We start from the raw sequence: 23,040 nt of genomic DNA on the forward strand, positions 1-23,040 counted from the left end.
GCTTCGCCGGAACAGCCTATCAAAAAATGGAAAGGGGTAAGTGCTTCATCATCACTGTTCTCTATTGGTATGTGGGTCAGTGGTCTATTGTTTATGATGAATTCAATTTCCGTGAAGATTGCTCTCAATGTAGCCTCCGGAAAATTTTTGTTAGTGGGGAGCAGACCCTTTACTTCCCTTACGAGTCGTTCCCAAGAACCTCCAAAGTGTGGCCCTCCCGGTGGGTTAAAGTGCCACCTAATACCCTCAATTGCACAACGTTCTGTTAGTTTTTTCAGCTGATTATGGGCTCCAACAAAATTGGTCCCATTATCGCTATAGATATCAGTTATCTTTCCCCTTCTGTGCTGCATTGCTCTAAGACACATTATGAACGTATTTGCGCTTAGATCGTTTGCAATATCCAGATGAGTTGCTCGTGTCGTTAAACAAGTAAACAACACCCCCCATCTTTTTTCAACTCTTCTTCCTATAGTTACGTTTAACGGGCCGAAGTAGTCGACTCCCGTGTGTGTGAACGGTTTTTGGAACGCTGCTGTTCTACACGCAGGTAGTGATGCCATCATCGGGTAACTTGGTTTTGCCCTCTCATTCTTGCATGTTTGGCAATTTTTTATCATATGTTTAACGACGGCGCGTATGTCTATTATCCAATACTTTTGTCGAATAGCTGCAATAGTCGTTTCCATTTTTTTGTGCATATAGCGTAAGTGGTAGTGTCTTGCTACAAGTTCGGTTACATGATGCCTTTTTGGTAGAATTATTGGACATTTCGTATCAAGGTGTAAGTAGTTTATGTTATTTAGGCGGCTTTTAGCTCTCAACAAGCCGTCTTCCACATAAGGGTTTAATGTTTTTATAGAGCTATTCTGGGGAATGGGTCTTCCCCGGCTTAAATTTGTCATTTCCTCTGGAAAGGATTCCCATTGACATTTCTGCAGAAGAACATGTTCTGCTCGGTCTAGGATCGTTTTATCTATTGTTGAGGAATACTCTTGATGCCTTACTACCTTTTCTAGTTTCTCTATGAACTTTAAGCCTAGTGCGACTGCTCTTTTGATGCGTATCCAACTAGAGCACCAGTCGATTGAAAGTGTTTTCCAATCCTTGAATTGCACCGTTTTTTCTCTAATCATGTGCACCGGTCGGATTTCTATGTTTGTAGCAAATTGTTCTGATTTGAGGGTTGCTAATGTTTTTTGTTTCAAGAAATCTGGACCATCTAGCCATATCGAGTGCCCTTGTTTAGGTTTCGTAGCTTCGTCTGCTGGATTGTCTTTTGAAGCTACCCAGTGCCACTGAATTCTTGATGTTCGATGGATAATTTCCCCTATTCGACATGCCACAAATTGTTTGTAATTGCGAGCTTCTGAATTGATCCATCCTAGTACTGTCTTTGAATCTGTCCAATAGAATTCCTCCTCTATATTCAGTCTCAATTCCTTTTTAATGGTATCGGCAAGTCTTACACCAAGTATTGCCCCTTGAAGTTCTAACTTTGGTATTGTAAGTGGTTTTGTGGGAGCTACTCTTGACTTAGCTGCCAAAATATTGACATTTACTGTATCACCCTGTATTGTTTTTAGATATACCACGGCTGCGAAAGCCCTTTCTGAGGCGTCTACAAATGTATGCAGCTCTCTGCGACAGTCTCCCTTAATGTTTGAATAGGATCTGATGATCTTAATATCTTCAACAGTTTTTATAGCGTCGAGCCATTCCTGCCATTTGCTTTGGAGGTTAATTGGCAATACATCATCCCAGTCAACTTTCTCCTTCCATAGTTCTTGCATGAGAACCTTTGATTTCGTAGTGATATTGATGACCAAGCCCAATGGGTCGTAGATTCTCATTATATTTGAAAGTATATTCCTTTTGGTCAATTTTTTATCCTCTAGTGGTGGAATTTTCAGTTTATATCTGAAAGTATCGTTTCTCGTGTCCCAGTGCATGCCAAGAATTTTCTCGTAAGTATCATCCTTGTTTTCGATAAAATGCATCTCTTTTTTCGCTCTCCTGTTCTCAGGAAGAGAGCTTATCAATTCATGAGAATTTGACACAAAGTTTCGTATAAAAAAATTAGCCTTATCATGAATTGTCATGATTTCGTTTACTGTTTTGGCAGCATCTTCAATACTGGCGAAACTATCCAGATAATCATCTACGTAATGACTATCGGTAATTGCCTTCACCGCCTTTGGGTTTTGTTGTTCGAATTTTAGAGCGTTTTGATTCTTTACAAATTGTGCGCATGCTGGGGAGCATGTCGCTCCAAATGTCATTACCTGCATAACATAGACCTTAGGGTCTTTGTTAGAAGATTCTCTGTACAAAAAACGTTGGGCACACTGATCTTCTTGCTTAACCTTTACCTGGTGGAACATTTCCTTTATATCACCAGAGCAAGCAATTTCGTGTTCGCGGAATCTGATGAGTACACCAAATAAAGAGGTGGTAGCATCAGGACCGGATAGGAGGAATGAGTTCAGTGACCTTCCTTCATTTTTTGCGGCTGCATCAAATACTAGACGAGGCTTAGGTGGAAACTTGTTCTTGTTTACTATAGCAAAGTGAGGAATATAGTTTATCTTCCGGTTATGTTCGAGGAGCTCCCCAGGGGTAACCTTTCGAGCATATCCTTTGCTTAGGTATTCGGCAATAGTTCGGTGATACCATTCTTTTAATTCAACATCCTTTTCTAATTTTCTTTCTTGTGATTTTAATCTTGTCAGGGCTTGGGGATAGCTATTTGGTAACTGTGGTTTGTCTTCTTTCCAAAGTAATCCTATCTCGTATCGGTTTTCCTTATATGCCAAGGTATCCTTCATAATTTCCAGTGCCTGCTGTTCTAATTTTGGCATTGGCGCTTCGTTAGATTTAACTCCAAACTCTTCAGTTGAGAAAAATTTCTGCATGAGTGACGACATTAATTTTTCATCTTCTTCTTTTTGATCTTTGATTGTAAATAGAGGACTACACTTGTTTATATCATTTTGCCAATAATGTTTTCCTCCTCCGAATATTGTCCATCCCAAACGAGTCTCTTGAGCTACTGGCTGGTTAGGTTTTCCGGAGCGATATCCAATGCTTTGAGTATAATAAGCATGTGGGAGACCTAATAAAACTGTGGGAATGGCATCATAGTAACTTTCTAAATCGATATTTTTGAAGTGTTTGTACATCTTGCTTAATTTCTTAGCATCTACCGTTTGTCTGGGAAGGTCGAGTTCCTTCACCGAGCGTAGATTCTTGATGTTGAGCATTTTATTATTTGGCCCACGTACCCTCAAAGAAACAATTTGACTATGTGGTTCGTCTTGTATGTTTCCATTCGTCCACGATAATTTAAGAGGCATATTGGGCCCTGTTAGTTGCAGCTGTTTTCTTACATCATCAACAATAAGACTTGTTGCTGACGCTGGATCCAACAAGGCAAATGTTTTTATTTCCACACATTTGTGATATAATGTGATCGGTATGATTTCATAGTAAAGCTTTCTGTCCTCTTTGTGCAAGTTTAATCTTTGTGGAGGAATGTATGATGGGGATTGTTCCTCTTTCCTATGGAGCAACGTATGGTGTTTTTGTGAGCAACGTTTTACTCTGCATTGAGCAGGAAGGCGGCAGCTAACTGCCTTATGGTTTTTGTATTTGCAGCAATTAGAACAAATGCCCCTTTGGGTTAACAGTTTCCATCTCTGCCATACTGGCTTATCTATGAGCTCTTGGCATTGAGTTGTTTCATGAGCCCTTCCACATACCAGACAATGATTGTCTTTAGAATACATCTTGGGCTGTAAGTGAGCATTTAGTCGGTGCCCTCGAAATTTCTGACCATTTTCATTTGCTACCAACACTGCCGCTAGGTCTTCGGTTGGTTTTATCCATAATGCAAGATCACTTAATGTGTGAATCTCTTGATCATTTAATGTTTTTGCAATCCATTTATTTCTAAGATCTGTTGATAGCCGTGCTATGAGGTCGCTTAGGAGCATCAATCATTTAAATATTGTGTTCTCCCCAGTAAATTCATATTATCTACCATATTATTCATCGCGTTGGAAAACTCTATTATTGATGTTGGATTTTCTATTGAAATGTGCCTGCAAGCTGTGAGATCGTAAAGCAAAGACTTGTAGATACTTTCGGGGTTACCATAAAGTTTTTCTAATCGGTCGATAATTCTCTCGAGATTATCATTATCCAGCTTTGAAAAATTTCCTTTCTTAGTTGTTTCATCAAAGGCCGTTTTAAATCGAGGCCATAGTTTATAACTACCATCAAATTCAGGAAGTTCCATAAGCGTACTTTTGCCAGCAGAAGAACTAGCAGTTAGTGCGCTTACAAGTCTGTTAATATTTTCGGTAAGCGAAATATTTTCCTCGCTTGTTTCGGGTTTCGGAGCATTATCGCTTAGCAATTGTTTTGTTTCCTGCTTTTTTGGTTCTATTATGATTTAATCTTCAAGAGTCTTCTGCAATCTTTCTATTTCTTCTTCTTGCTGCTTCTGTGATTCTTTGTTTCGTTTTTCATTATCTATCTTTTCCTGCAATAATTTCTCTGTTTGAATTAATGCTTCACGCATTTCTTTCCCATCGTTAGCGGCTTCGTTTAATTCCTCTTGTAACCGCTCCAAATCCTTTTTATTGTTACTACTTTGTTCTAATTCTTTCTCTCTTTTTTCCTTTAATAATTCGCAAAGTCTTTGTGATTCTTCTAGAGCCTTCTTTATCTCCTTCCTTTCTTCTTCAGATTTCTTACATTTTGAACATACGAAATTCCTTGGGGTACTCTTTACCCCCAAACAACTCAGGTGAAACCACCTGTCGCATTCCGTGCAACTGACCTGTTTCCCCCACTCATCTTTGTTAGTACAAAGTTTACAATGACCGTTTGGATTAGTAATGAATTCCATTGTTACTCACTCAGCGTTTGAGATGCTTGTGTTTGCCGTATCACGGATGTCCGCTTGCTGATGATGCTAGTCGATCTTGTGGGTTCTTTTCTGGTCCGACTACTGCTGTATAGTCGTCTCTAGTATCCAACCTACTACTAGCTTTCATCTGTCACGTTATTGCCGGCCCCGCTCTGCTACTTGGAACGTCTGCGATCGCTGTCTGCTGCCTGAAGTCGCTGGTGCACTGACCGTTATCCGCACGCTGTTTGTTTTGTTTGCCGGCCCTGGCGATGAGTCGCTGCTTGCTGCTTGCTGCTTGGAGACGCCGGTGGACTTGCCGCTAGTCGCTCGCTGTTCGTTTTGTTTGTCGGACCTGACGATGAGTCACTGCTTGCTGTCCGTTCCAAACCGAGTAAGCCTACTCGTTGTTGTTTAATTCGATGTTTTTAATCAGCTATTTCCATTGAAACTTAAGCTGATTGTTGTTACTCGTTGTTTTTATTTCGTTGTCGCCGACCTTGCTGTGTAACTACCGAATGGTAACTACGTTGGCGTAGCCTTTTGCTGATTTGGCTTTTTGACGTTTTGCCGTTAGTTTGTTTATATCGTTGTCGGTACCCTCCGTGCTCTTGGGTTCGCTAACGGTTCTCGGGTTTTGTTTATGATGTCACCTTATTCTTATGGTGTTTCGGCGGTCGTGCTTAGTTACGCATTTATTTGCCGTTCTTTTCCACTCCTGGTGTTGATTTTAATGCTTTGTGCACTTTCATTCGCGGTGTTTCGGCGGTCGTGCTGGTCTACGCACCTTGTAGCCGATCTATTTCACTCACGGTTGTGATCCTTACTATTTCACTACTATTAACTCGAGGTGTTTTGGCGGTCGTGCTGGTTTACGCACCTTGTTGCCTATCTATTTCACTCACGGTTGTGATCTTCACTATTTTACGCACTTTCACTCGCGGTTTTTTGGCGGTCGTGCTGTTTTACGCACTTAGTTGCCGTTCTATTTCACTCACGGTGCTTCGGCGCTTATGCTGGACTGAATCACGTGCTATTCACTACGAGGAGGTCGTTAGATCCTCTCTGGAGCCACCATTAATGCTGCTGGCGGATGTGTTGCTCCGTCGCAGCGCCCAACGCCGGTGCTTTACACCGAGTCGGGTATATTTTTCCTTCGTCGACCGGAGAGTGCCTCCGACTATTAAGAAACGAGCGATTCTGAGGTTTGTGTTCGAATGCGCTCCTTTATTTAGGTTTTCATCTCTTATATGCTATTTAGTTGCTGACCACATATAGGTCAGCTAACTGTAATTATGACTATTTTGATAACAAGTTTATTTATACTTAATGCGACATGTACCTAAGGTTTATGAATTGCGTAAGTTACTTCCTCTTTTGAACCGTGAGAACGGTTGACTACCTGTTTATGTTTGTTGCGTTTCTGAAGCGCGCGCTATTGCTTGAGGCGTATTTTGCTTGAACTTTGTTTTAACTTGAGATGTTTTAACTTGAAGTGTTTTACTTCGCTACATCCGCATAAATGCTTTTACTTCATAATGAGGTCGTACGCAACAATGTTCCTGTCGACTATTGTGCCGAAATGATCCCAATTAGCTCGTTGCTAGTTCCTCCTCCTATAAGTTGAAATTTTGGGACAGTCAACGTCCACTTCCGTTGCGACGGGGAAGTGGTCCAAGTTTAGTGCGTCAATCACTTTTGGTTTTGTGATAGTGAATTTGACAGGAAGATGTCAATGATACTGGAATTCCCACGGGCCGGTATGTGTGTAGCCTGGTCAGGGTGCTCAACGGTGAAAAATCATAGTTGAGCAACTTCGACTAGAAGGTTTCCATTACGGTTGCTCCGAGGGTTGCCCCACAAACCATGTCTCGCATTGAAATCGCCTCCCACGATACTCTTCGTGGTGGCGCAGCTGATGCTTTTCAGATCTTTTTGAAAAGCTGTGGCAAGCACACTGTTGCACTGTTGAGGACAGTAAGCAGCAATTATTCGATGTGGTCCGTTGTTAGTAGATAGTTGTAGGCCGATTGCCTCTATTGTTGTTGTGTTAAAGTGAGGAAGGAGTGAGTGACTAATGTCACGACGAATGATGATGGCCACTCACCCACCGGTAGAGCCGGTTCGATCAAGCATGTGTGTGACAAAGTCAGGGATAGAAAAACTTACAGTAGGTTTCAGTTATGTCTCAACCACTAATGCGATGTCAATATTACAACGATGGAGGAAATCGCATAGCGGGATAAGTTTGTTCTTCACTGAGTGAGCGTTCCATGTGACAATACTCAATTTACAGGGTTTTCGAGGATTATATAGACCTGTTCAGCGAGTTGTAGATTCGTTCAGGCATACAATAGACTCTTTCAGCGAGATATAGAATTGTTCGGAAGTAGGCGTTGACATGTTCAGCGATTCTGTAGTGCTGTCATTTGTTTTGTTTACACCCTGTACGGCAGCGTCTAATTTTCCATTCTTAAATGTCCTAAAAGTAGGTAATAATCATTCCCCAAGCTGTTTAATACATGAATTAGTTAAAACAAACATATTTTTACGAAAACCGTTTGTTTACCTTCTAATGAGAATGATCCAAGCTGCAGTCCAAGGGGTACGAAAGTGACAGCTCTACAGTATAACCGAACATGTCAACGCCTACTTCCGAATAATTCTATATCTCGCTGCAAGAGTCTATTATATGACTGAACGAATCTACAACTCGCTGAACATGTCTATATAATCCTCGAAAACCCTAGCGTCATACAGTGATTCGTCCTCTACAGGAGCGGGTTCGGATTGTTGAGCAGCAGCCATGCGCTGGGCTAAATTATACTGGAACCCGGGCGGTGTAACCGGAGCTGTAGTAGTTCGTGCGGTACTGCGGTGAGTAGAGGGCGGCGCGATTGTACGGAGCTGTGAGAAATCCTGCATAGATTTCAGCGGTGCTGGAGTCAGTCGTACCACAGGGCGTTGCGTCTGATTACGAGAACGCGAACTGGCCTGTTGGCAAATTTCAACATACTTAGTACGTTGCGGGCACACAACATTATTGGCACGGTGTGATCCCTGGCAGTTTATGCACTTCATAACGGTTGGCTGTTCCTTAGTAGGGCACGTATCCGTTAGATGATTTTCAGCACATATAGCGCAGCGGGGTTTCAAGCGGCAATTCCGCAAACCATGACCAAAGCCTTGGCATCGGCCGCACTGTACAGGACCTTTAGATCCATTTTGATAGGCCTCCCATCGAACAATCACAGATTGCACACTCCTGATTGACTGTAAACCAGCAAGAGTACACGAGCCTCGTTACAGGTGTACCAGGTACAGTTGGTTGTGGTACGGTTGTTCTTCCTCATTACGCCGTTTAATTCGGAATATTTCCAGCACTTGCAACTGGTGATGCTCAACTAATTCCGTCTTGATGTCTTCTAGTTCCATCAAAGGAAGGCCGCGGATTACTGCTTTGAATGGGTTTTCCCACTTTATCTCGTGAGAAAAGAACTCCACGCGAGAATCGTCCAGGAATTGGATCACTGCGTCAAACTGTACCTTCGACTGTACGAAAACCTTTGTACCAATACCACAAAGCTGATACAGGGCATTGACGTTTAGAGATTGCAACGCAAGTTTAAGCGTAGCAATATGCATGGTTTTGACCACTATTGGTGGCAGTTTTGGTTCCTTTAAGGGTCCAGTTGCAAGTGGAACCGGAGCATTCATCCTTTGGTGAAAACCTTTGTCCCAATACCACAAAGCTGATACAGGGCATTGACGTTTAGAGATTGCAACGCAAGTTTAAGCGTAGCAATATGCATGGTTTTAACCACTATTGGTGGCAGTTTTGGTTCCTCTAAGGGTCCAGTTGCAAGTGGAACCGGAGCATTCATCCGTTGAGAGGTTTGGGTCACCGTACGAGAGGTGGTTGGGGCAGCATGATTATCAACGGGGAAGATGGAACGGGGGATGACACGCGAGGGGTCACCGTAGCAGAGTTGGCATCAGAAGCTGGGGCCACTGGTGCAGAGATAACAGTTTTAGCACCTTTTGCGCTACGTTTTTTCAACACAGGTTGAAACCCGTCGACGTCCATCTCTACAGTGGACATTTCACTTTGATCACTTGTGCTTACTTCATATTCCGTCACTAAGCTGCACGTGCTGAACGACGATGAGGATGAGGGTCGTTTGCCTTTTTATTCTTTCAAACCGATTTTCTTGCTTCGGTTAGGTATCACGATAGACGTACATCCACTACTATCACTGGACATGCATTGTTCTCTTGTTTGCGATCGTGTCGTAACTGGCAAAGCTTGCCGCTACGACGACTAATCTACTCACACTATCACAGTTACGTTTGTGCTCACTTTTACTCTTTATTAGACCCCGTTCATGGTGGCCTCTAACAGCCAGATCAACTTCCCAGGGAAGTGGTACCGCTGCATGATGCTCCATAACTCCTTCCGGTCTATGGTGTCGTAGGCCGCCTTGAAGTCGATTAACAGGTGGTGCGTTGGGATCTGGCGCTCTCGGCACTTCTGGAGGATCTGCCGTAGAGTGAGAATTTGGTCGGTGGTGGATTTGCCTCCAACAAACCCAGCTTGGTAGCTGCATACAAAATTTGTAGCAAGGGGCGCAAGTCTGCAGAACAGGATCTGGGAAAGGATCTTGTAGGCAGCATTCAGAACTGTTTTGGCTCGGAAATTCGAACAATCCAGTCTGTCGCCCTTTTTCTAGACTGAGTGAATAATACCCAGGTGAATGAAGTAAAGCACATTCATATCAAATTGCTTTCTCATTTCTGCTAAAAAAGGAATAGGAAACGTTATATGTAGGGAATGTGTTACAAATAATATGTACCACTAAATAGCAGTGTACCTGTTTTCGACAGGTTAACTAAAAACGTGAAATTACGCAAAAACGCGTTGAAAATTGTCTCAACACCCATTTTTTCGGTAGATTTCATTATTAAGAGAACCAGAGCACTTACACAATGAAAGTGTGGTTTTTATTAAAGATTCTTTAATTGCAGAATTTATTCTAACTCGCTTGGATTTTTAAAATAACGAAAAACAGGTAATTATTCACTTTAAATGGTGCCGAAAAAAGGTACACGGTAAATGTTGTTTTTTGACCGATCAATGCTGTGGGCTCCTGCCGAAACTTGAAACAATGAAATTCTTTTGATTTTGCTGAATATTATTTCAAAACTGAATGCGAGCGCCTACACGCGTGGTCCAAAACACCCGAAGTCATACAAAATCATGAAAAAGTCTGCACCTTTGCGTTCTGGCGCCCATCCCACCTTTGTCGAACTAAACCCGAATAGTTGTGTTCGTTAAACATGTATGCGTATTAGGTAGCAGCATTTTTACTGCTTACCTGCCGTATCCCGTTGTCGGGTCCTGATGAGTGAAGCATGCATACCTTTTGGGTACGTTCGGGGTATAAGCTCTGTCCCTCTCAAGTTAATGGTGAAGATAGAATCGTATTCCATCGGCTCTGCATTCGGGCGTGGGCAGGCCCGTGGGCGTCATGTAGATGCTCGCAATCAAACACTAAAATGTGTTTGTCGACACACAAAACGACATTTCTTGTATCAAATATCACCAATTTCACTATAAATAATCCAATATCTGAGAGAAAAATAATAATTTGTGAGTCAGTCGGAGCCGTACTCTAAAGCCGCCAGACAGTCTCTTTTCTTCAATGCCTACTTTGTTTGTAACTCATATTAAAGCGACTGTACAAAATGCTATCAAAATGACCAAAATGGCTAACATAACATTATTGATTAAAGTGAATTTCAACACCAATCTTACGAAAGAGAGAGAGAGAGAGAGAGAGAGTTGTTGTTGTTGTTGTTTTATTTTTTTACGAGGGTTTTTAGCATTCGCATCTCGTAATTCACAATTGAGAAACTACTTACAATATTTGAGATAAAAAAATAAAAATGAATTGAAAGTTCAAGAAGAAAAACTTAAACAAGAGATATATGCTAATGGTGAAAGGTGAAAATGTTTGTTATTTCTGATGATTTTTCAGTTAAATTATGTTTTTTATAATTTTTTATCCATCTACTTTCTACACGAAACGAAATAGATAGTGTAAAACTGTTTTAAATATGTTAGTCTACTTTTTTTTAGCATTGATTAAAACATTTTCTGATCCGTGTTCGCATTGCTGAAAATAGGGTCACGGCGTGCCGAAAATAAAACTAAGCTGCCGAAACTAGGAACAAAAACAGTGTTTGAATTTTCACGATTATCTCTAAAACATACATTTAATTCGGCAAATAAAAAATAATACACCATAATACGATAGTTTATCGTTGAAAATAATGTCACTTTAATGAAAAATATTAAAAATTGTAAGTGTACGAGCAGTTTTTGTGAAACTGCTGCACTAACCTGCCCAATACTGGTACATTAACCCTATCGGTTTGAACGAAGATACACTGAATTTCGCTCCTGATATATAAATCACTCAAACAAGATACTCATTTTGCTTGACGGGTTGTAGCGCCGGATAAGTAAGTTAGCAAGGCAGTGCATTATGTGTTAATAAACATAGATAAAAGTTAAACCTTTCCTGGCCACAATACTAAATTAATTAAAGTCATACTGCCGCGTTCTCAATACGACGTTCTTATTAGGTGATTTTTTTATCCTATATGAAATCCCTGATGAAAATGTGTTCACATCGAACTTATATTTCTATTCTTATCTTAGTAATACATTCTTTCTTTTATTTTCTATTCCAGGAAGCTTAAGAGGAAACAGGAAAAAAAATGTGGAGAATTCGATTCGCAATTGGACATGTTCAATTATCCTGAATGCTTAAATATACTTGCTAATTTCCTCGACTTAAAACAGAAAAGTATTTCAATTGTGCCGTCTGAATTTCTAAAAACAATTGGATCAAATAGCAGACTAAATGGGAGCGACTTCAGATTTTCGCTGGACACCACGCTCATTGCGACTGGCGTTAGTAGTATTAAAGAATTTGAACATTTGAATTCATATAGTAACTTCACTCTCTTCAGTTGGTCAAATGAATCCACACATTCTTATGTCAACGAAAGCTCAAATTATTTTCCAAATGAAAGTTTCTCAAAAGTTCCTTATCATTTTGATATCATTGATGAAAGCATCATGCAGGTGTTACCACCTTTTGATCTTTGGCCAACAATATTCATCGCAATTTGCCTAGCAATTTGTATAATTCTAACCATTGGTGGCAATATACTAGTACTATTAGCATTTATTGTTGATCGAAACATAAGACAACCAAGCAACTACTTTATCGCCTCTCTAGCTGCAACTGATATGCTTATTGGTAAGTATCAAAAGGCAAGTAAACTTAACTTAGCCAAGTGTTTAATTAATACTTATTTTCTCTCTTTAATTCTGTAACAAAAACACACAGGAACTGTGTCGATGCCTTTCTACACGGTTTATGTACTAATGGGATATTGGAATTTGGGCCCTCTACTCTGCGATCTTTGGCTCTCTGTAGATTATACTGTATGTCTGGTGTCGCAGTATACAGTTCTGCTCATAACAATTGACCGGTTTTGCTCAGTGAAAATAGCTGCTAAATATAGGAGTTGGCGAACCAAAAACAAAGTCATCTGGATGGTTACAATTACATGGATTATTCCAGCCCTGCTCTTCTTTATATCAATTTTTGGATGGGAGCACTTTGTTGGATATCGCGATTTGCTCCCTGGACAGTGTGCAGTTCAGTTTTTAAAAGATCCCATCTTCAATACTGCGCTCATAATTGGATATTACTGGACTACTCTCGTGGTATTGTTTGTATTGTATGGAGGAATCTACAAAACTGCTTATGACATGCAAAAGAAAAGTGAAGCCAAGCAACGTAAAATGCAATCTATGGTAGCACTCAGCAGTGCCATGACAGGTATGGCTAGTCGTACTGCAGGTATAGGAATTTCTAAAACTCAAAGTACATTACTATGCACGGATAAACCAATGACATCTTCATCACCTTTAGTACAAAAACTTGATGGAGCTACTATATTATGTGCTGGTGACGAAGCGTTTCGAAAGTTTGATTTACAGATCCAATCAACCAACTCGTTGCAGTCAACGTCCATTAATATACATATGTCACCATCTAACAACGATAATAATTTCAGCAAATCTTTAGATCCACCAGTTTTAACGAGTGAAAACACTAATGAAGGTATAATCATTAGCAACGTATCACATACACTAGGGGATTACAAGGGGAACGAAGAAAGAATCGAAGGGGAAAAAAGCGAACGCTCAAGCAGCCCCGCTTTTGATTCAGATGAAGAGCATACTACATATGTCAAACAAGTACAGTATGTAAAGCCTTCCCATAAGAGATCATCTGTAGCAGGAATGTTAGTTGAAGCAGCCTCTGCCTCAGTACTTACATCTAATAATGCAACTTCTTCAATATCTTTAGGAAATAATTTGTCTACATTACCTATCAAATGTTTGTGCACATCAATATTCGAACAGAAAGAACTATCTAGCACTAATGAAAATAATATTTTAAATGGTATTACTAATAATCAAGCAATAGATCAAGAATTATCATTTGCGCCACCCTCTGTTATATCGCTTACGCAGAGTTTGGCCAAGGTTTCATGTAAAACTACATGTTTACAGCAAATAATGGAGGATTCATCGTCTAATGGATTTCAAATTGCACATGTAAATCATCTTAAATTAAGAGAGCAAAGACCACAAAGCCCAATCAGTATAGAAGATACTACAGGTACTTTTGATCCTTTGAAAAGCTTGGACAGTGCGGATCTACGTTTCATGGACGAAAGTTCTGTTATTTTGCCCACCCCAGAAAATGAAATTAATCACTCAGATATTTCATTTACTTTTCTAGATGATTCTGCACATTTAAATAAATATTCTAGATGTAGTGCTCAGAACATAGCAAACCCTACACTCTTGCACAAAGCTCTAATTCAGGCGACTGCTCAATGCCCAACCCCTTCACCAACAGTCCTGATCCGTTCATCTTACTTGAACATGGACTTAGTGTCTCCAGAAGCAGCTACAAACAAAAACATAACTTATCATCATGCACAAACATCAATGGAAGATACAATGAATAACACCGCCGTTACTGTAAGTACAGACAATATAGAAAAGTCCAATACAAACCTTTCTTCCGCATGCTTTAATTTAAATAATACAAAAACCAATTACTTTGAGGAGCATCAAAATCTTCAAAACCAAAAACAAGATATTGATGACATAACTAAATTGTCATCCAGATACTATGATATTTCAAATATGTTGATTGCTGCTGAAGAAGATTCCCAAAATGTTTCGACTCAAGCATGTAGAGTATTGTCCAACATTTCAACATCAACCGCAACTAATTTTGGAAATACATCGAATTCAAAAAAGTGCATAGAACGAGAATCCTCGAGAAAAAAAACATGGTTTATTCAATCTATTGGTAAGCGTTTGAATCAAGGTATGAAAACCCCAATAGTTGACGTACCAATCGGTGGAATTAGCCGACAAAAATCTAAATCTGAAAACCGTGCCAGAAAAGCATTCCGAACTATTTCGTTTATATTAGGCGCTTTCGTAGCTTGTTGGACGCCTTACCATGTATTGGCCTTGGTAGTGGGATTTTGTTCAAAACCTCCTTGCGTTAATGAGCACCTTTTTATGTTTTCGTATTTCCTTTGCTATGCTAACAGTCCTATGAATCCTTTTTGTTATGCCCTTGCTAACAAACAATTTAAAAAAACTTTTACGCGCATATTGCGAGGGGACTTGCATATGACATAAGCTCTAATTATCTCGTTGCCAAGTAATTAGCCAAATAAATAAAAATAAAAATAAAACATCAACAAATATATAGGACAATAATGATGTATGAAACAGAAATTATGAGGTAATCATGGCGTAATGTGAAGATGTGAAAAAAATATATAATATAATAGGCGTAAGATATAAACACTATAAAACATGATAAAAACATAAAAACCGTAAAAGGCATTAAAAACGACCAGAAATGTTACGATTATTTTAGTATAAGCCATTTGTTACAAAATACATCTCAATATCAGCTCAGAAATAGATTTGCTAAAAATATCAATTGATTTCTCCTGCCGGCATGAGTAGAATCTTCGGAGAGAATTTATCTGAGATGTTTATCATAAAGTTAAAAAACCGAATTTCTAGCTGAAATGAAACTTATTACACCTTACTCACTATGCTATAAGTCCTGATCACTAATCAAAAAAACTACAGGCGTCCCCCAAGTAACGACCACCTTGAGTTACGACGATAAGCAGATACGACGATTTAGATTTTCGGGTTAAAAGTTGTCATTGAGAAGAAATTGATGTATTTTTTTTAATTCCTAACTAATAACCGATACACACACATTTCCATATATTCCCTAACTACCCGATCTTAAATTTCTATACCGTGTAAACTGCGTTTAAACTAAATTAATAAATTATCAAACATTGTTTTACATTAAAAGAACATGATATCATGGATTTAGACTCTTCAACTTCGGTTCTCTCTCTCTCTCTCTCTCTCTCTCTCTCTCTCTCTCTCTCTCTCTCTCTCTCTCTCTCTCTTGTTGGCCTGCTCACAATAGAGCACGTCGATGTAACTGTCGTAATCGTCACACATTTTAAATATTATTTAAACTTTTTTTATTTAATTTCTTTTTTTTTTTTGTTTCACGCTCAACCGATCTCGTTGCGATCAACCACAAGACTGACCCGAGGCTCCTTTATTTCTCCCTGTCGCCTGACTTGTCTTCTCTCCCTGATCTCACGATCTCTCTCTCTCTCACACTCTCTCTCTCGATTCACTCTCGGAGTTCACTCTCTCTTGATCCCAGCTACCGCTAGCTACCGGTAGACGTCCGTCTCCTTTTCCGCGCGCCTTCTCCATCTCAATCTCTGCTTTCGTCCAATCTCTCCTCTCTCATCCTCATTTTTGCATGTTTCAATATTTTTCGCTCTCACTGATTTCACAAAACTTCTGTCTCTCACTCTTGATCCCTACATCTTCCATCACCCCTACTCTTGGTAGCAAATATGATACATAATTGAGTCTTTGTATTTGTTAGGGACTTGTACGATTCTTTTGGGTCTTTTTAAATGATCACTCTCGCTATAATCGATTTCTGTAGTTTCAATTTGGTCTACTTATTCCTCCTCAATTGATTGTTCTGTTGCCCCATTGGGGACCCTTTTTACATCTTGTATGTTTCTAGTTAACTTCTCACCTTTCCCATTAATTAAAACGGCTTTTGCTCCCTCCCTTGCTAACACTGTGAACCTCTCCTTCGAAAAAGTAGGATCTGTCTTAGATCTTTGTAAAACAGTAGTCAATACGATATCGCCTACCATTATGTTACTTTCCTTCGCTCCTCGACGACTATCAGCAAACTGCTTGCTAACCAGTTTTGAAAACGCATCATTTTCTCGGACCGTATTTCTGTCTAATTTGTTTTTCCAGTTCCATAAACACGGAAATGTTCCTCTATATCGCCAACCGACTAACAGCTCGAACGGCGTCACTCCTAACCGTGAATGGTGCTTCCGTGTGTTGTGAGCGTGGATGTACTCATCTAACGCCATTCTCCAGGGCCTACTTTCTTGTTTTGCCGCTGCCAAGGCTTTAATAACTCCTTTGTTTTGCCTTTCGATGGCTCCGTTGGATTGCGCGCTTAAAGGGATCGATTTTCGGACTTTCACTCATTTACTTTCCCAATATTCGATGAATTCTGATCCCTGGAAAGGAGGTCCGTTGTCGCTCTGTATGATGAGAGGTAGCCCCCAAACTGAAAATACTCTACAAAGGGCGGCATTAGTACTTCTGGCATCAGTTTGTTTCATTTCAGAAACATGTAAATAAGGGGAGTAGGTGTCTACGGTTAAGAGAAATTCACCGGATCCGTAGCCACGTAAGGACAAAAAGTCAATTTGTAAAATTTCCCATGGTCCATCTGGAAGTTGTCTACTGGAAAGAGGTATAGGAGGATTCCTTTTAGATATAACCAGGCATATTTCGCAATTAGATACGAATAGAGCTGCTTGTTTTGCCATATTCGGCCACCAGAAAAACTCCCGTAAAATTCGTTTGGTAGCTTCGCAACCAACGTGACCCCGATGAGCTGCTTTAATTGCTCTGGAACGAAGAGATGTAGGTAGAATTATTAGATCGTCTTTGTAAACAATGTGACCTAGCGTTCTTAGATGTTTTGATTCGGATTCATAACGTTTAAGAGCATTGGACGTTAGATTTTCCGGTTTGAACTCCTAACCTTACTGCTTCCAGTTCTTCGTCTGTCTCCGAGGCTGTCTGTATTTCCGTCCACGAAATAGACATGTCTCCCGCATCCAAAGAATACAATATGTGCTTTTCGTTGTCCTCGTCGAAAGCATCGTCAACCTGTGACTTGCAAATTAGTCGGGATAAAACATCGGCGACATTCATATTACCAGGAACTCTCTCGATGCCGAAGTGATACGGTAGTAAACGTAAAGCCCATGCTTCTGCCCTTGTCATAGCTCGTCTACCAGTGCGATGAGACCCGCCAAAAATAAATTCGTCGGCTTCTGAATCAGTCCTTACTTTGAAATATTTGTTTATCAGGTAATATGAAAATCGCTCAACACTCCAAACGATCGCTATTGCTTCTTTTTGTGTTTGAGGATACTTTTGTTCCGATTGGGTAAGGGACTTAGACGCACACGATATTACACGCGGACTACCTTCTTCGTTGTATTGTACGAGAACTGCACCTAACCCGGTCGGAGACGCATCGACATATGGTTCCGTACGATCTTTATGGTCAAAATATCCGAGCCTGACAATAGAGTTTAATGCTCTTGTCTTTAAGTATTCGAATTCTTGTTCCTCCTGTGTTGTCCAGAAGGTGTCTGACTTTGCGAGTGCTCTAAGGTTTGCAGTCTTTTCGGCACGTTTGTGGATAAAGCGCTCGATGAAGTTAACCAAGCCCAAAAAACTTTTTACCTCGAACAACGACTCCGGTCTTCGAAAATTTTCCACTGCTTTCCTTTTATCGTCTTCAACTCGCCATCCGTCTCCAGATAAATTGAACCCTAAAAATTTTACCGATTGCGATCCGAACACGCATTTGGTGGAGTTTAACCTGACGTTATGTTCACGCAGTCTTTGGAGGGTAATTTTAAATTACAATCGTGCTCTTCCTTCCAGCTACCAAAAACTAAAATATCGTCTAAATAATTCACGACACCTGGACATCCTGCCAATATTTTTGTTTGTAGAAATTCTTGAAAAATGTCGGGGGCGTTGCGCAGACCGAATGGCAGTCTCTTGAATCTGAATGTACCATTTCTAGCGAAAAAATTCGTCAGCTGTCTACAGTCTTGGTGTAATTCCACGTGGAAAAAAGCACTCGACAGGTCGATCGTGGAAAACCATGAGGCACCATTTAATTCTGATAAAATTGCCTCCAATGTTGGCATTCGAAATGGTGTTTTGATGATTCTTTTATTAGGACCTCTTAGGTCTACGACCAAACGGATGTCGTTTTTACCTTTTGGAACTACCAACAAAGATGAGCAGAATGAATTTTTCATTTTGTCCGTAACGCGTTCTATGATGCCCGTAATTAGAAGATCGTCCAATCTTTTCAGCGTTTCGTTTTTAAACGCTGGTGGAATACTGGTGAATACGTTTTGGGATGGTGGCATTTCTTTATCGTATGATAACATTACAGGAGCAACATTAAATTTAGGGAATTCGGTCCAATTTTTCAATACGAAAATCTCTCCGGGTAATAATCGAATTGTGTTATATCTCAAATATGATTTAACTGGAACGTTCATGCCCAGCTGTAAAACGCTGTATCGCAATGCTGTGTTTCTACTTAATAATGCTTTTTCGTTTGGCACGACGTACAATTTTTCCATCGTTCGAGGGCGGTCGTTAGATATAAATAATTCAGCTACGAAGGAAGCTATTACCGGAATGTCTTCTTCCATTCCGTATGCTTTTAAATGGTGATCAGACCCTTTCTTTAAATTGAAAATATGAGACAACTTAGGGTCTTTCTTTGATAGACAATCGAAACTATCTTTCCCTATTGTGTTAACATCCGCACCCGAATCAATCATAAATTTAATAGCGAAGCCCGCTACGTAACCTGTAATGAACACGAGATCGATTTTTTCTTGGCAAATGCTATGCAAAGATTTTTTTTTCCATCACGAAATTATTGATCTCGATGGGATTATTTTGAAGCACTTGTTGCGATACATCCTAAAACGTAAATATAAAAATTTTATTATATAGAATTCGTTAAACAAATGATGGTAAATTATGATCGAATCGAAGCTATCTATGTCTAAGAATATTTATTCCTGCATATGTTTTAGTTTATGTTTGTATTCTCGATCATAGCCCAATAAATACATGCCTTTTTAATTTTTTTTTAACGCCACAACTTGCATATGTATTGTATTCAAGGAATTTGTTTATCTATTCATTAAATCAAGTAGGTTTATTGAAATTCATTCTAAATTTCATCGCCAATTTAGGAAAGTGTGTATTGTTGTATTACATAAAAAAATAATAAATGGAGTAAAAGAGTAAACAAAAATAAGTTGGTTTCTACTCAGCTTCGGTTGGAAAAGCCTCACTTACGGCTGTTTGCTCGTGATCCGACTTTCCGGGAATACCGCTTTCCGTTATAGCAGCAATTTTCCGAATTTTATTAGGTACAGCCGTTTCGCCAACATCTGTCGGATAGCGCTTGCTATTGATTAAGAGATCAGGATGGCACGCACGTTCTATATGCCCTATGACATTGCAGCGGCGGCATCTTTTATCTATTGCGTAGCAGTTTTCTGGCTGGTGTGTATTGCTGCTACATCTCCAACACAGGATGTGACGAATACCGAATGAACGATTTGTGGAGAATTTTGAAAATTCGCCTTTGCTAAAGCCTCTATTCTCCTGCATACCCCAATGTTTTTGTTTGTATGAGGGATAATCACGTTGAAACTCCCTTGGACGTGACATTTTTGCGTTGGTGTTATGCGACACAGCGGAAACCTCTAATGAAGTTTCATTTTGTCTGTGGTCTCTAGCGAAAGCGTTTTCGTTAAATTTCTCTATTTCGCATGTTCAAACTTTTTCCAGTAGATCTGTTATTGTTCCGCGTTTTTTGAGAATTTTCCATCCTGCCATACGTACTTTGGGGTTAATAGCATGCACTTTTATCACGTCAATAATTGTTTCGATTAATTGATCCTCGTTGTAATTACATAATTTCCCAGATTCGATAACTCGTTTTACAAATTGGTAGTCCGATTCACCTTTGATTTGGTTCATCGTGCGTAATTTTTGACGCTGACGAAACACGTAATAATGGGAATTAAAATAGTTATCTAATCGATCCATTGTGTTAGTGTATGGAAATAGTTTCGCATGCTTTGCTGAATCATTTGTCGACGTACTTTCTAGAAAACCCAACAGTGAAGGGCCTGCCTTCATTTTAAAGGCATTTATTTTTAGAGTTTCACTGGTAATTCCTGCAAACTCCATTGCCGCTTCGAATAATTCTCTCCATCTATCGAATGTCGTCTTGTCCACTTCTTCTTTTCCGTCTTTCGGTTGGCAAACGGCTATTTGCAATGTGGCGAAAGACATGGACGCCGACATGGAAGCCTCGTTGGTGGATTGTGTTCCAGAATCAAGAAATGTAGAACATCCACGAGGAGTAGCTTCGAACAATTGGTTGTCGGAAGGTTCCTCGATCCAGTCATTTCGTCGTTTCGTTGAACTCACGCAACCATCCTTTAACAGTGATTCTAAAAAGGAGTTCTTCTGCTTTTCTTTCTCCAAAGCCCGAATCAAAGCGTAAACGTTCGCTTTTGTTATTTCGCTGTCGCTAACAAAAAGACAACAATAGAATAGTTCATGTCAGTTTCCTGTACCCCTTTTTATTTTAATAGCGTTCAAAGTGTGTGTAGCACGATCGCACGCGTGCGGTAAGGTTTCTTCGAATACATGTTGAGTCGCCCCCCCCCCCACTCGAATCACCGTTTTTTTTTTTTGCATATCAGCACATCTCATCACAATTACAATTGAACACCTGCAAGCTAGTTTTTTTTTGTTCTGTTACTATGTTAAATTCGTTTGGACCGCTCAAGGTTCCCCTTTTCTTACTATATATATACGTGCGAACCGCTCGAGGTTCTCGCTTTTTATATATATATTTACTAGCTGGCCCGACAAACTGAGTTATTTCGAAAAAAAAAAACTAAAATATTCCATTATTGCTTTTTTACTTGGGATATTTGTATCGTGCCCGTCGTCATAGGGGATCTCAGGATCCGATCATCGAGTGTAAACCGCCAGCCACCTTCCACCAAGTGTCAAAGTGCTGCATACAACAAAAAAACAATCCTGCTCTTTGTATGGGAGTTAGAAAATCATTATTAAATTAATTTTAGCGTAATATTTGAACGATTTTTATATCTTAAAACCTATTCTCATACCACCATAAGATGTGTGCAAAGTTTCGTTGAAAATGATCCAGCCGTTTCGGAGGTTGCTCGCAACAAACACCGTGACACGAGATTTTTATATATATAGAAGATAGATACTCGCAATTGTTTATTTGTATTTCAATATAAACTGAACCGCTCGAAGCTCTCCTTTTTATTTCATACACACGTTCAAACCGCTCGAGGTTCTCGTTCTTTTTTTTATAATATGTATATATACGTGCGAACAGCTCGAGGTTCTCGCTTTTTTTAATATACATGCAATTGGTTTTTTTGTATTACAATATAAAAGCTCGAGGCTCTCATTTTATCATACACATGCGCAAACCGCTCGAGGTTGTAGCTTTTTTTGTATCAAAATTGGTTATTCGTATCATAATACAAACCGAACTGCTCGAGGCTCTCCCCTTTTTTTATTATTCCGACCACACATTATTCACATACACATCATCACGTCAAAAGAACAAGGCTGGTGTATGAGCGCCAATTTTGTCCACACTTTTTTTTTATGCACGGTCTTTTGTTAAGAGAACAATGGTAGTGCTAAAGCGTCAATTCCGTCCTTACATTGTTCACGCACACCACGCACGCAAAACACGCGAAACAAACACCGAGTACCTTATTTTGCCTTTTTATATATGAAATAGCATATCTTGAACTAATCAAACCACCAAACTTACCGACTGCGCCATTGTTGTAATCGTCACACATTTTAAATATTTTTTAAACTTTTTTTATTTAATTTCTTTCTTTTTTTTTGTTTCACGCTCAACCGATCTCGTTGCGATCAACCACAAGACTGGCCCGAGGCTCCTTTATTTCTCCCTGTCGCCTGACTTGTCTTCTCTCCCTGATCTCACGATCTCTCTCTCTCTCACACTCTCTCTCACTCGATTCACTCTCGGAGTTCACTCTCTCTTGATCCCAGCTACCGCTAGCTACCGGTAGACGTCCGTCTCCTTTTCCGCGCGCCTTCTCCATCTCAATCTCTGCTTTCGTCCAATTTCTCCTCTCTCATCCTCATTTTTGCATGTTTCAATATTTTTCGCTCTCACTGATTTCACAAAACTTCTGTCTCTCACTCTTGATCCCTACAGTGACATGGCCCGGTCAACAGTAATTCTCCAGGATACGCGATCCCTGGCTGTAGCCTCCCATCCATGCAGATAACCGATCTCCGTCAGGTCTCGCTTCACTTGGTTCAGCCATCGAGTTCGCTGTGCTCCCCTGCGCCTTATGCCGAACTGGGGATCGCTGTCGAACACCTTCTTCGTGGGGCATGAGTCCGGCATCCTCATGACATGCTCCAGCCATCGTATCCTACCAGCCTTCGCCATCGTCAGGATGCTCGGTTCGCCGTACAGCTCAGCAAGCTCCATGCTCCGCCATACTCCTTGCTCCGCCTCCACGCTCCATGCTAGAACACACCGCCAAAAATGGTCCGGAGGATGCGTCGCTCAAACACGCCCAGAGCGCTTGCATCCTCCGCTCGGATGGTCCAGGACTCGTGTCCATAGAGGACCACCGGGCGAATCAATGTGCGATATATCTCACATTTCGTTCGGGCTCGA

At 40.3% G+C, this 23,040-nt stretch overlaps 3 protein-coding genes across 3 annotated transcripts in view; 1 reads left to right on the top strand and 2 right to left on the bottom strand.

The window, feature by feature from the left end:
- The window catches only part of LOC121603610 (muscarinic acetylcholine receptor gar-2), a 274,048-nt gene extending 258,587 nt beyond the window's left edge, over nt 1–15,461 (top strand). Inside the window, exons 3-4 of the mRNA XM_041932600.1 lie at nt 11,672–12,246; nt 12,337–15,461. Coding sequence (XP_041788534.1) covers nt 11,672–12,246; nt 12,337–14,729 — 2,968 coding nt within the window. The 3' untranslated portion in view covers nt 14,730–15,461. The remainder of the gene's footprint in view (nt 1–11,671; nt 12,247–12,336) is intronic.
- Nucleotides 15,462–15,563: 102 nt separating this feature from the next.
- On the bottom strand, nt 15,564–18,091 carry LOC121588771 (uncharacterized protein K02A2.6-like). The gene is made up of 2 exons (XM_041907094.1): nt 17,233–18,091; nt 15,564–17,096 (listed from the first exon to the last, which is right to left on the bottom strand). The coding sequence occupies exons 1-2, from the start codon at nt 17,475–17,477 to the stop codon at nt 16,664–16,666; spliced, it is 678 nt and encodes a 225-aa protein (XP_041763028.1). The 5' UTR covers nt 17,478–18,091; the 3' UTR covers nt 15,564–16,663.
- On the bottom strand, nt 18,080–22,246 carry LOC121600873. Its single transcript, XM_041929660.1, has 2 exons — nt 22,150–22,246; nt 18,080–20,850 (listed from the first exon to the last, which is right to left on the bottom strand). The coding sequence occupies exon 2, from the start codon at nt 19,070–19,072 to the stop codon at nt 18,080–18,082; it is 993 nt and encodes a 330-aa protein (XP_041785594.1). The 5' UTR covers nt 19,073–20,850; nt 22,150–22,246.
- Between the last annotated feature and the right edge of the window lie 794 nt (nt 22,247–23,040).

This window comes from Anopheles merus, chromosome 2R, assembly GCF_017562075.2.
Source record: "Anopheles merus strain MAF chromosome 2R, AmerM5.1, whole genome shotgun sequence".
Taxonomy (NCBI): domain Eukaryota; kingdom Metazoa; phylum Arthropoda; class Insecta; order Diptera; family Culicidae; genus Anopheles; species Anopheles merus.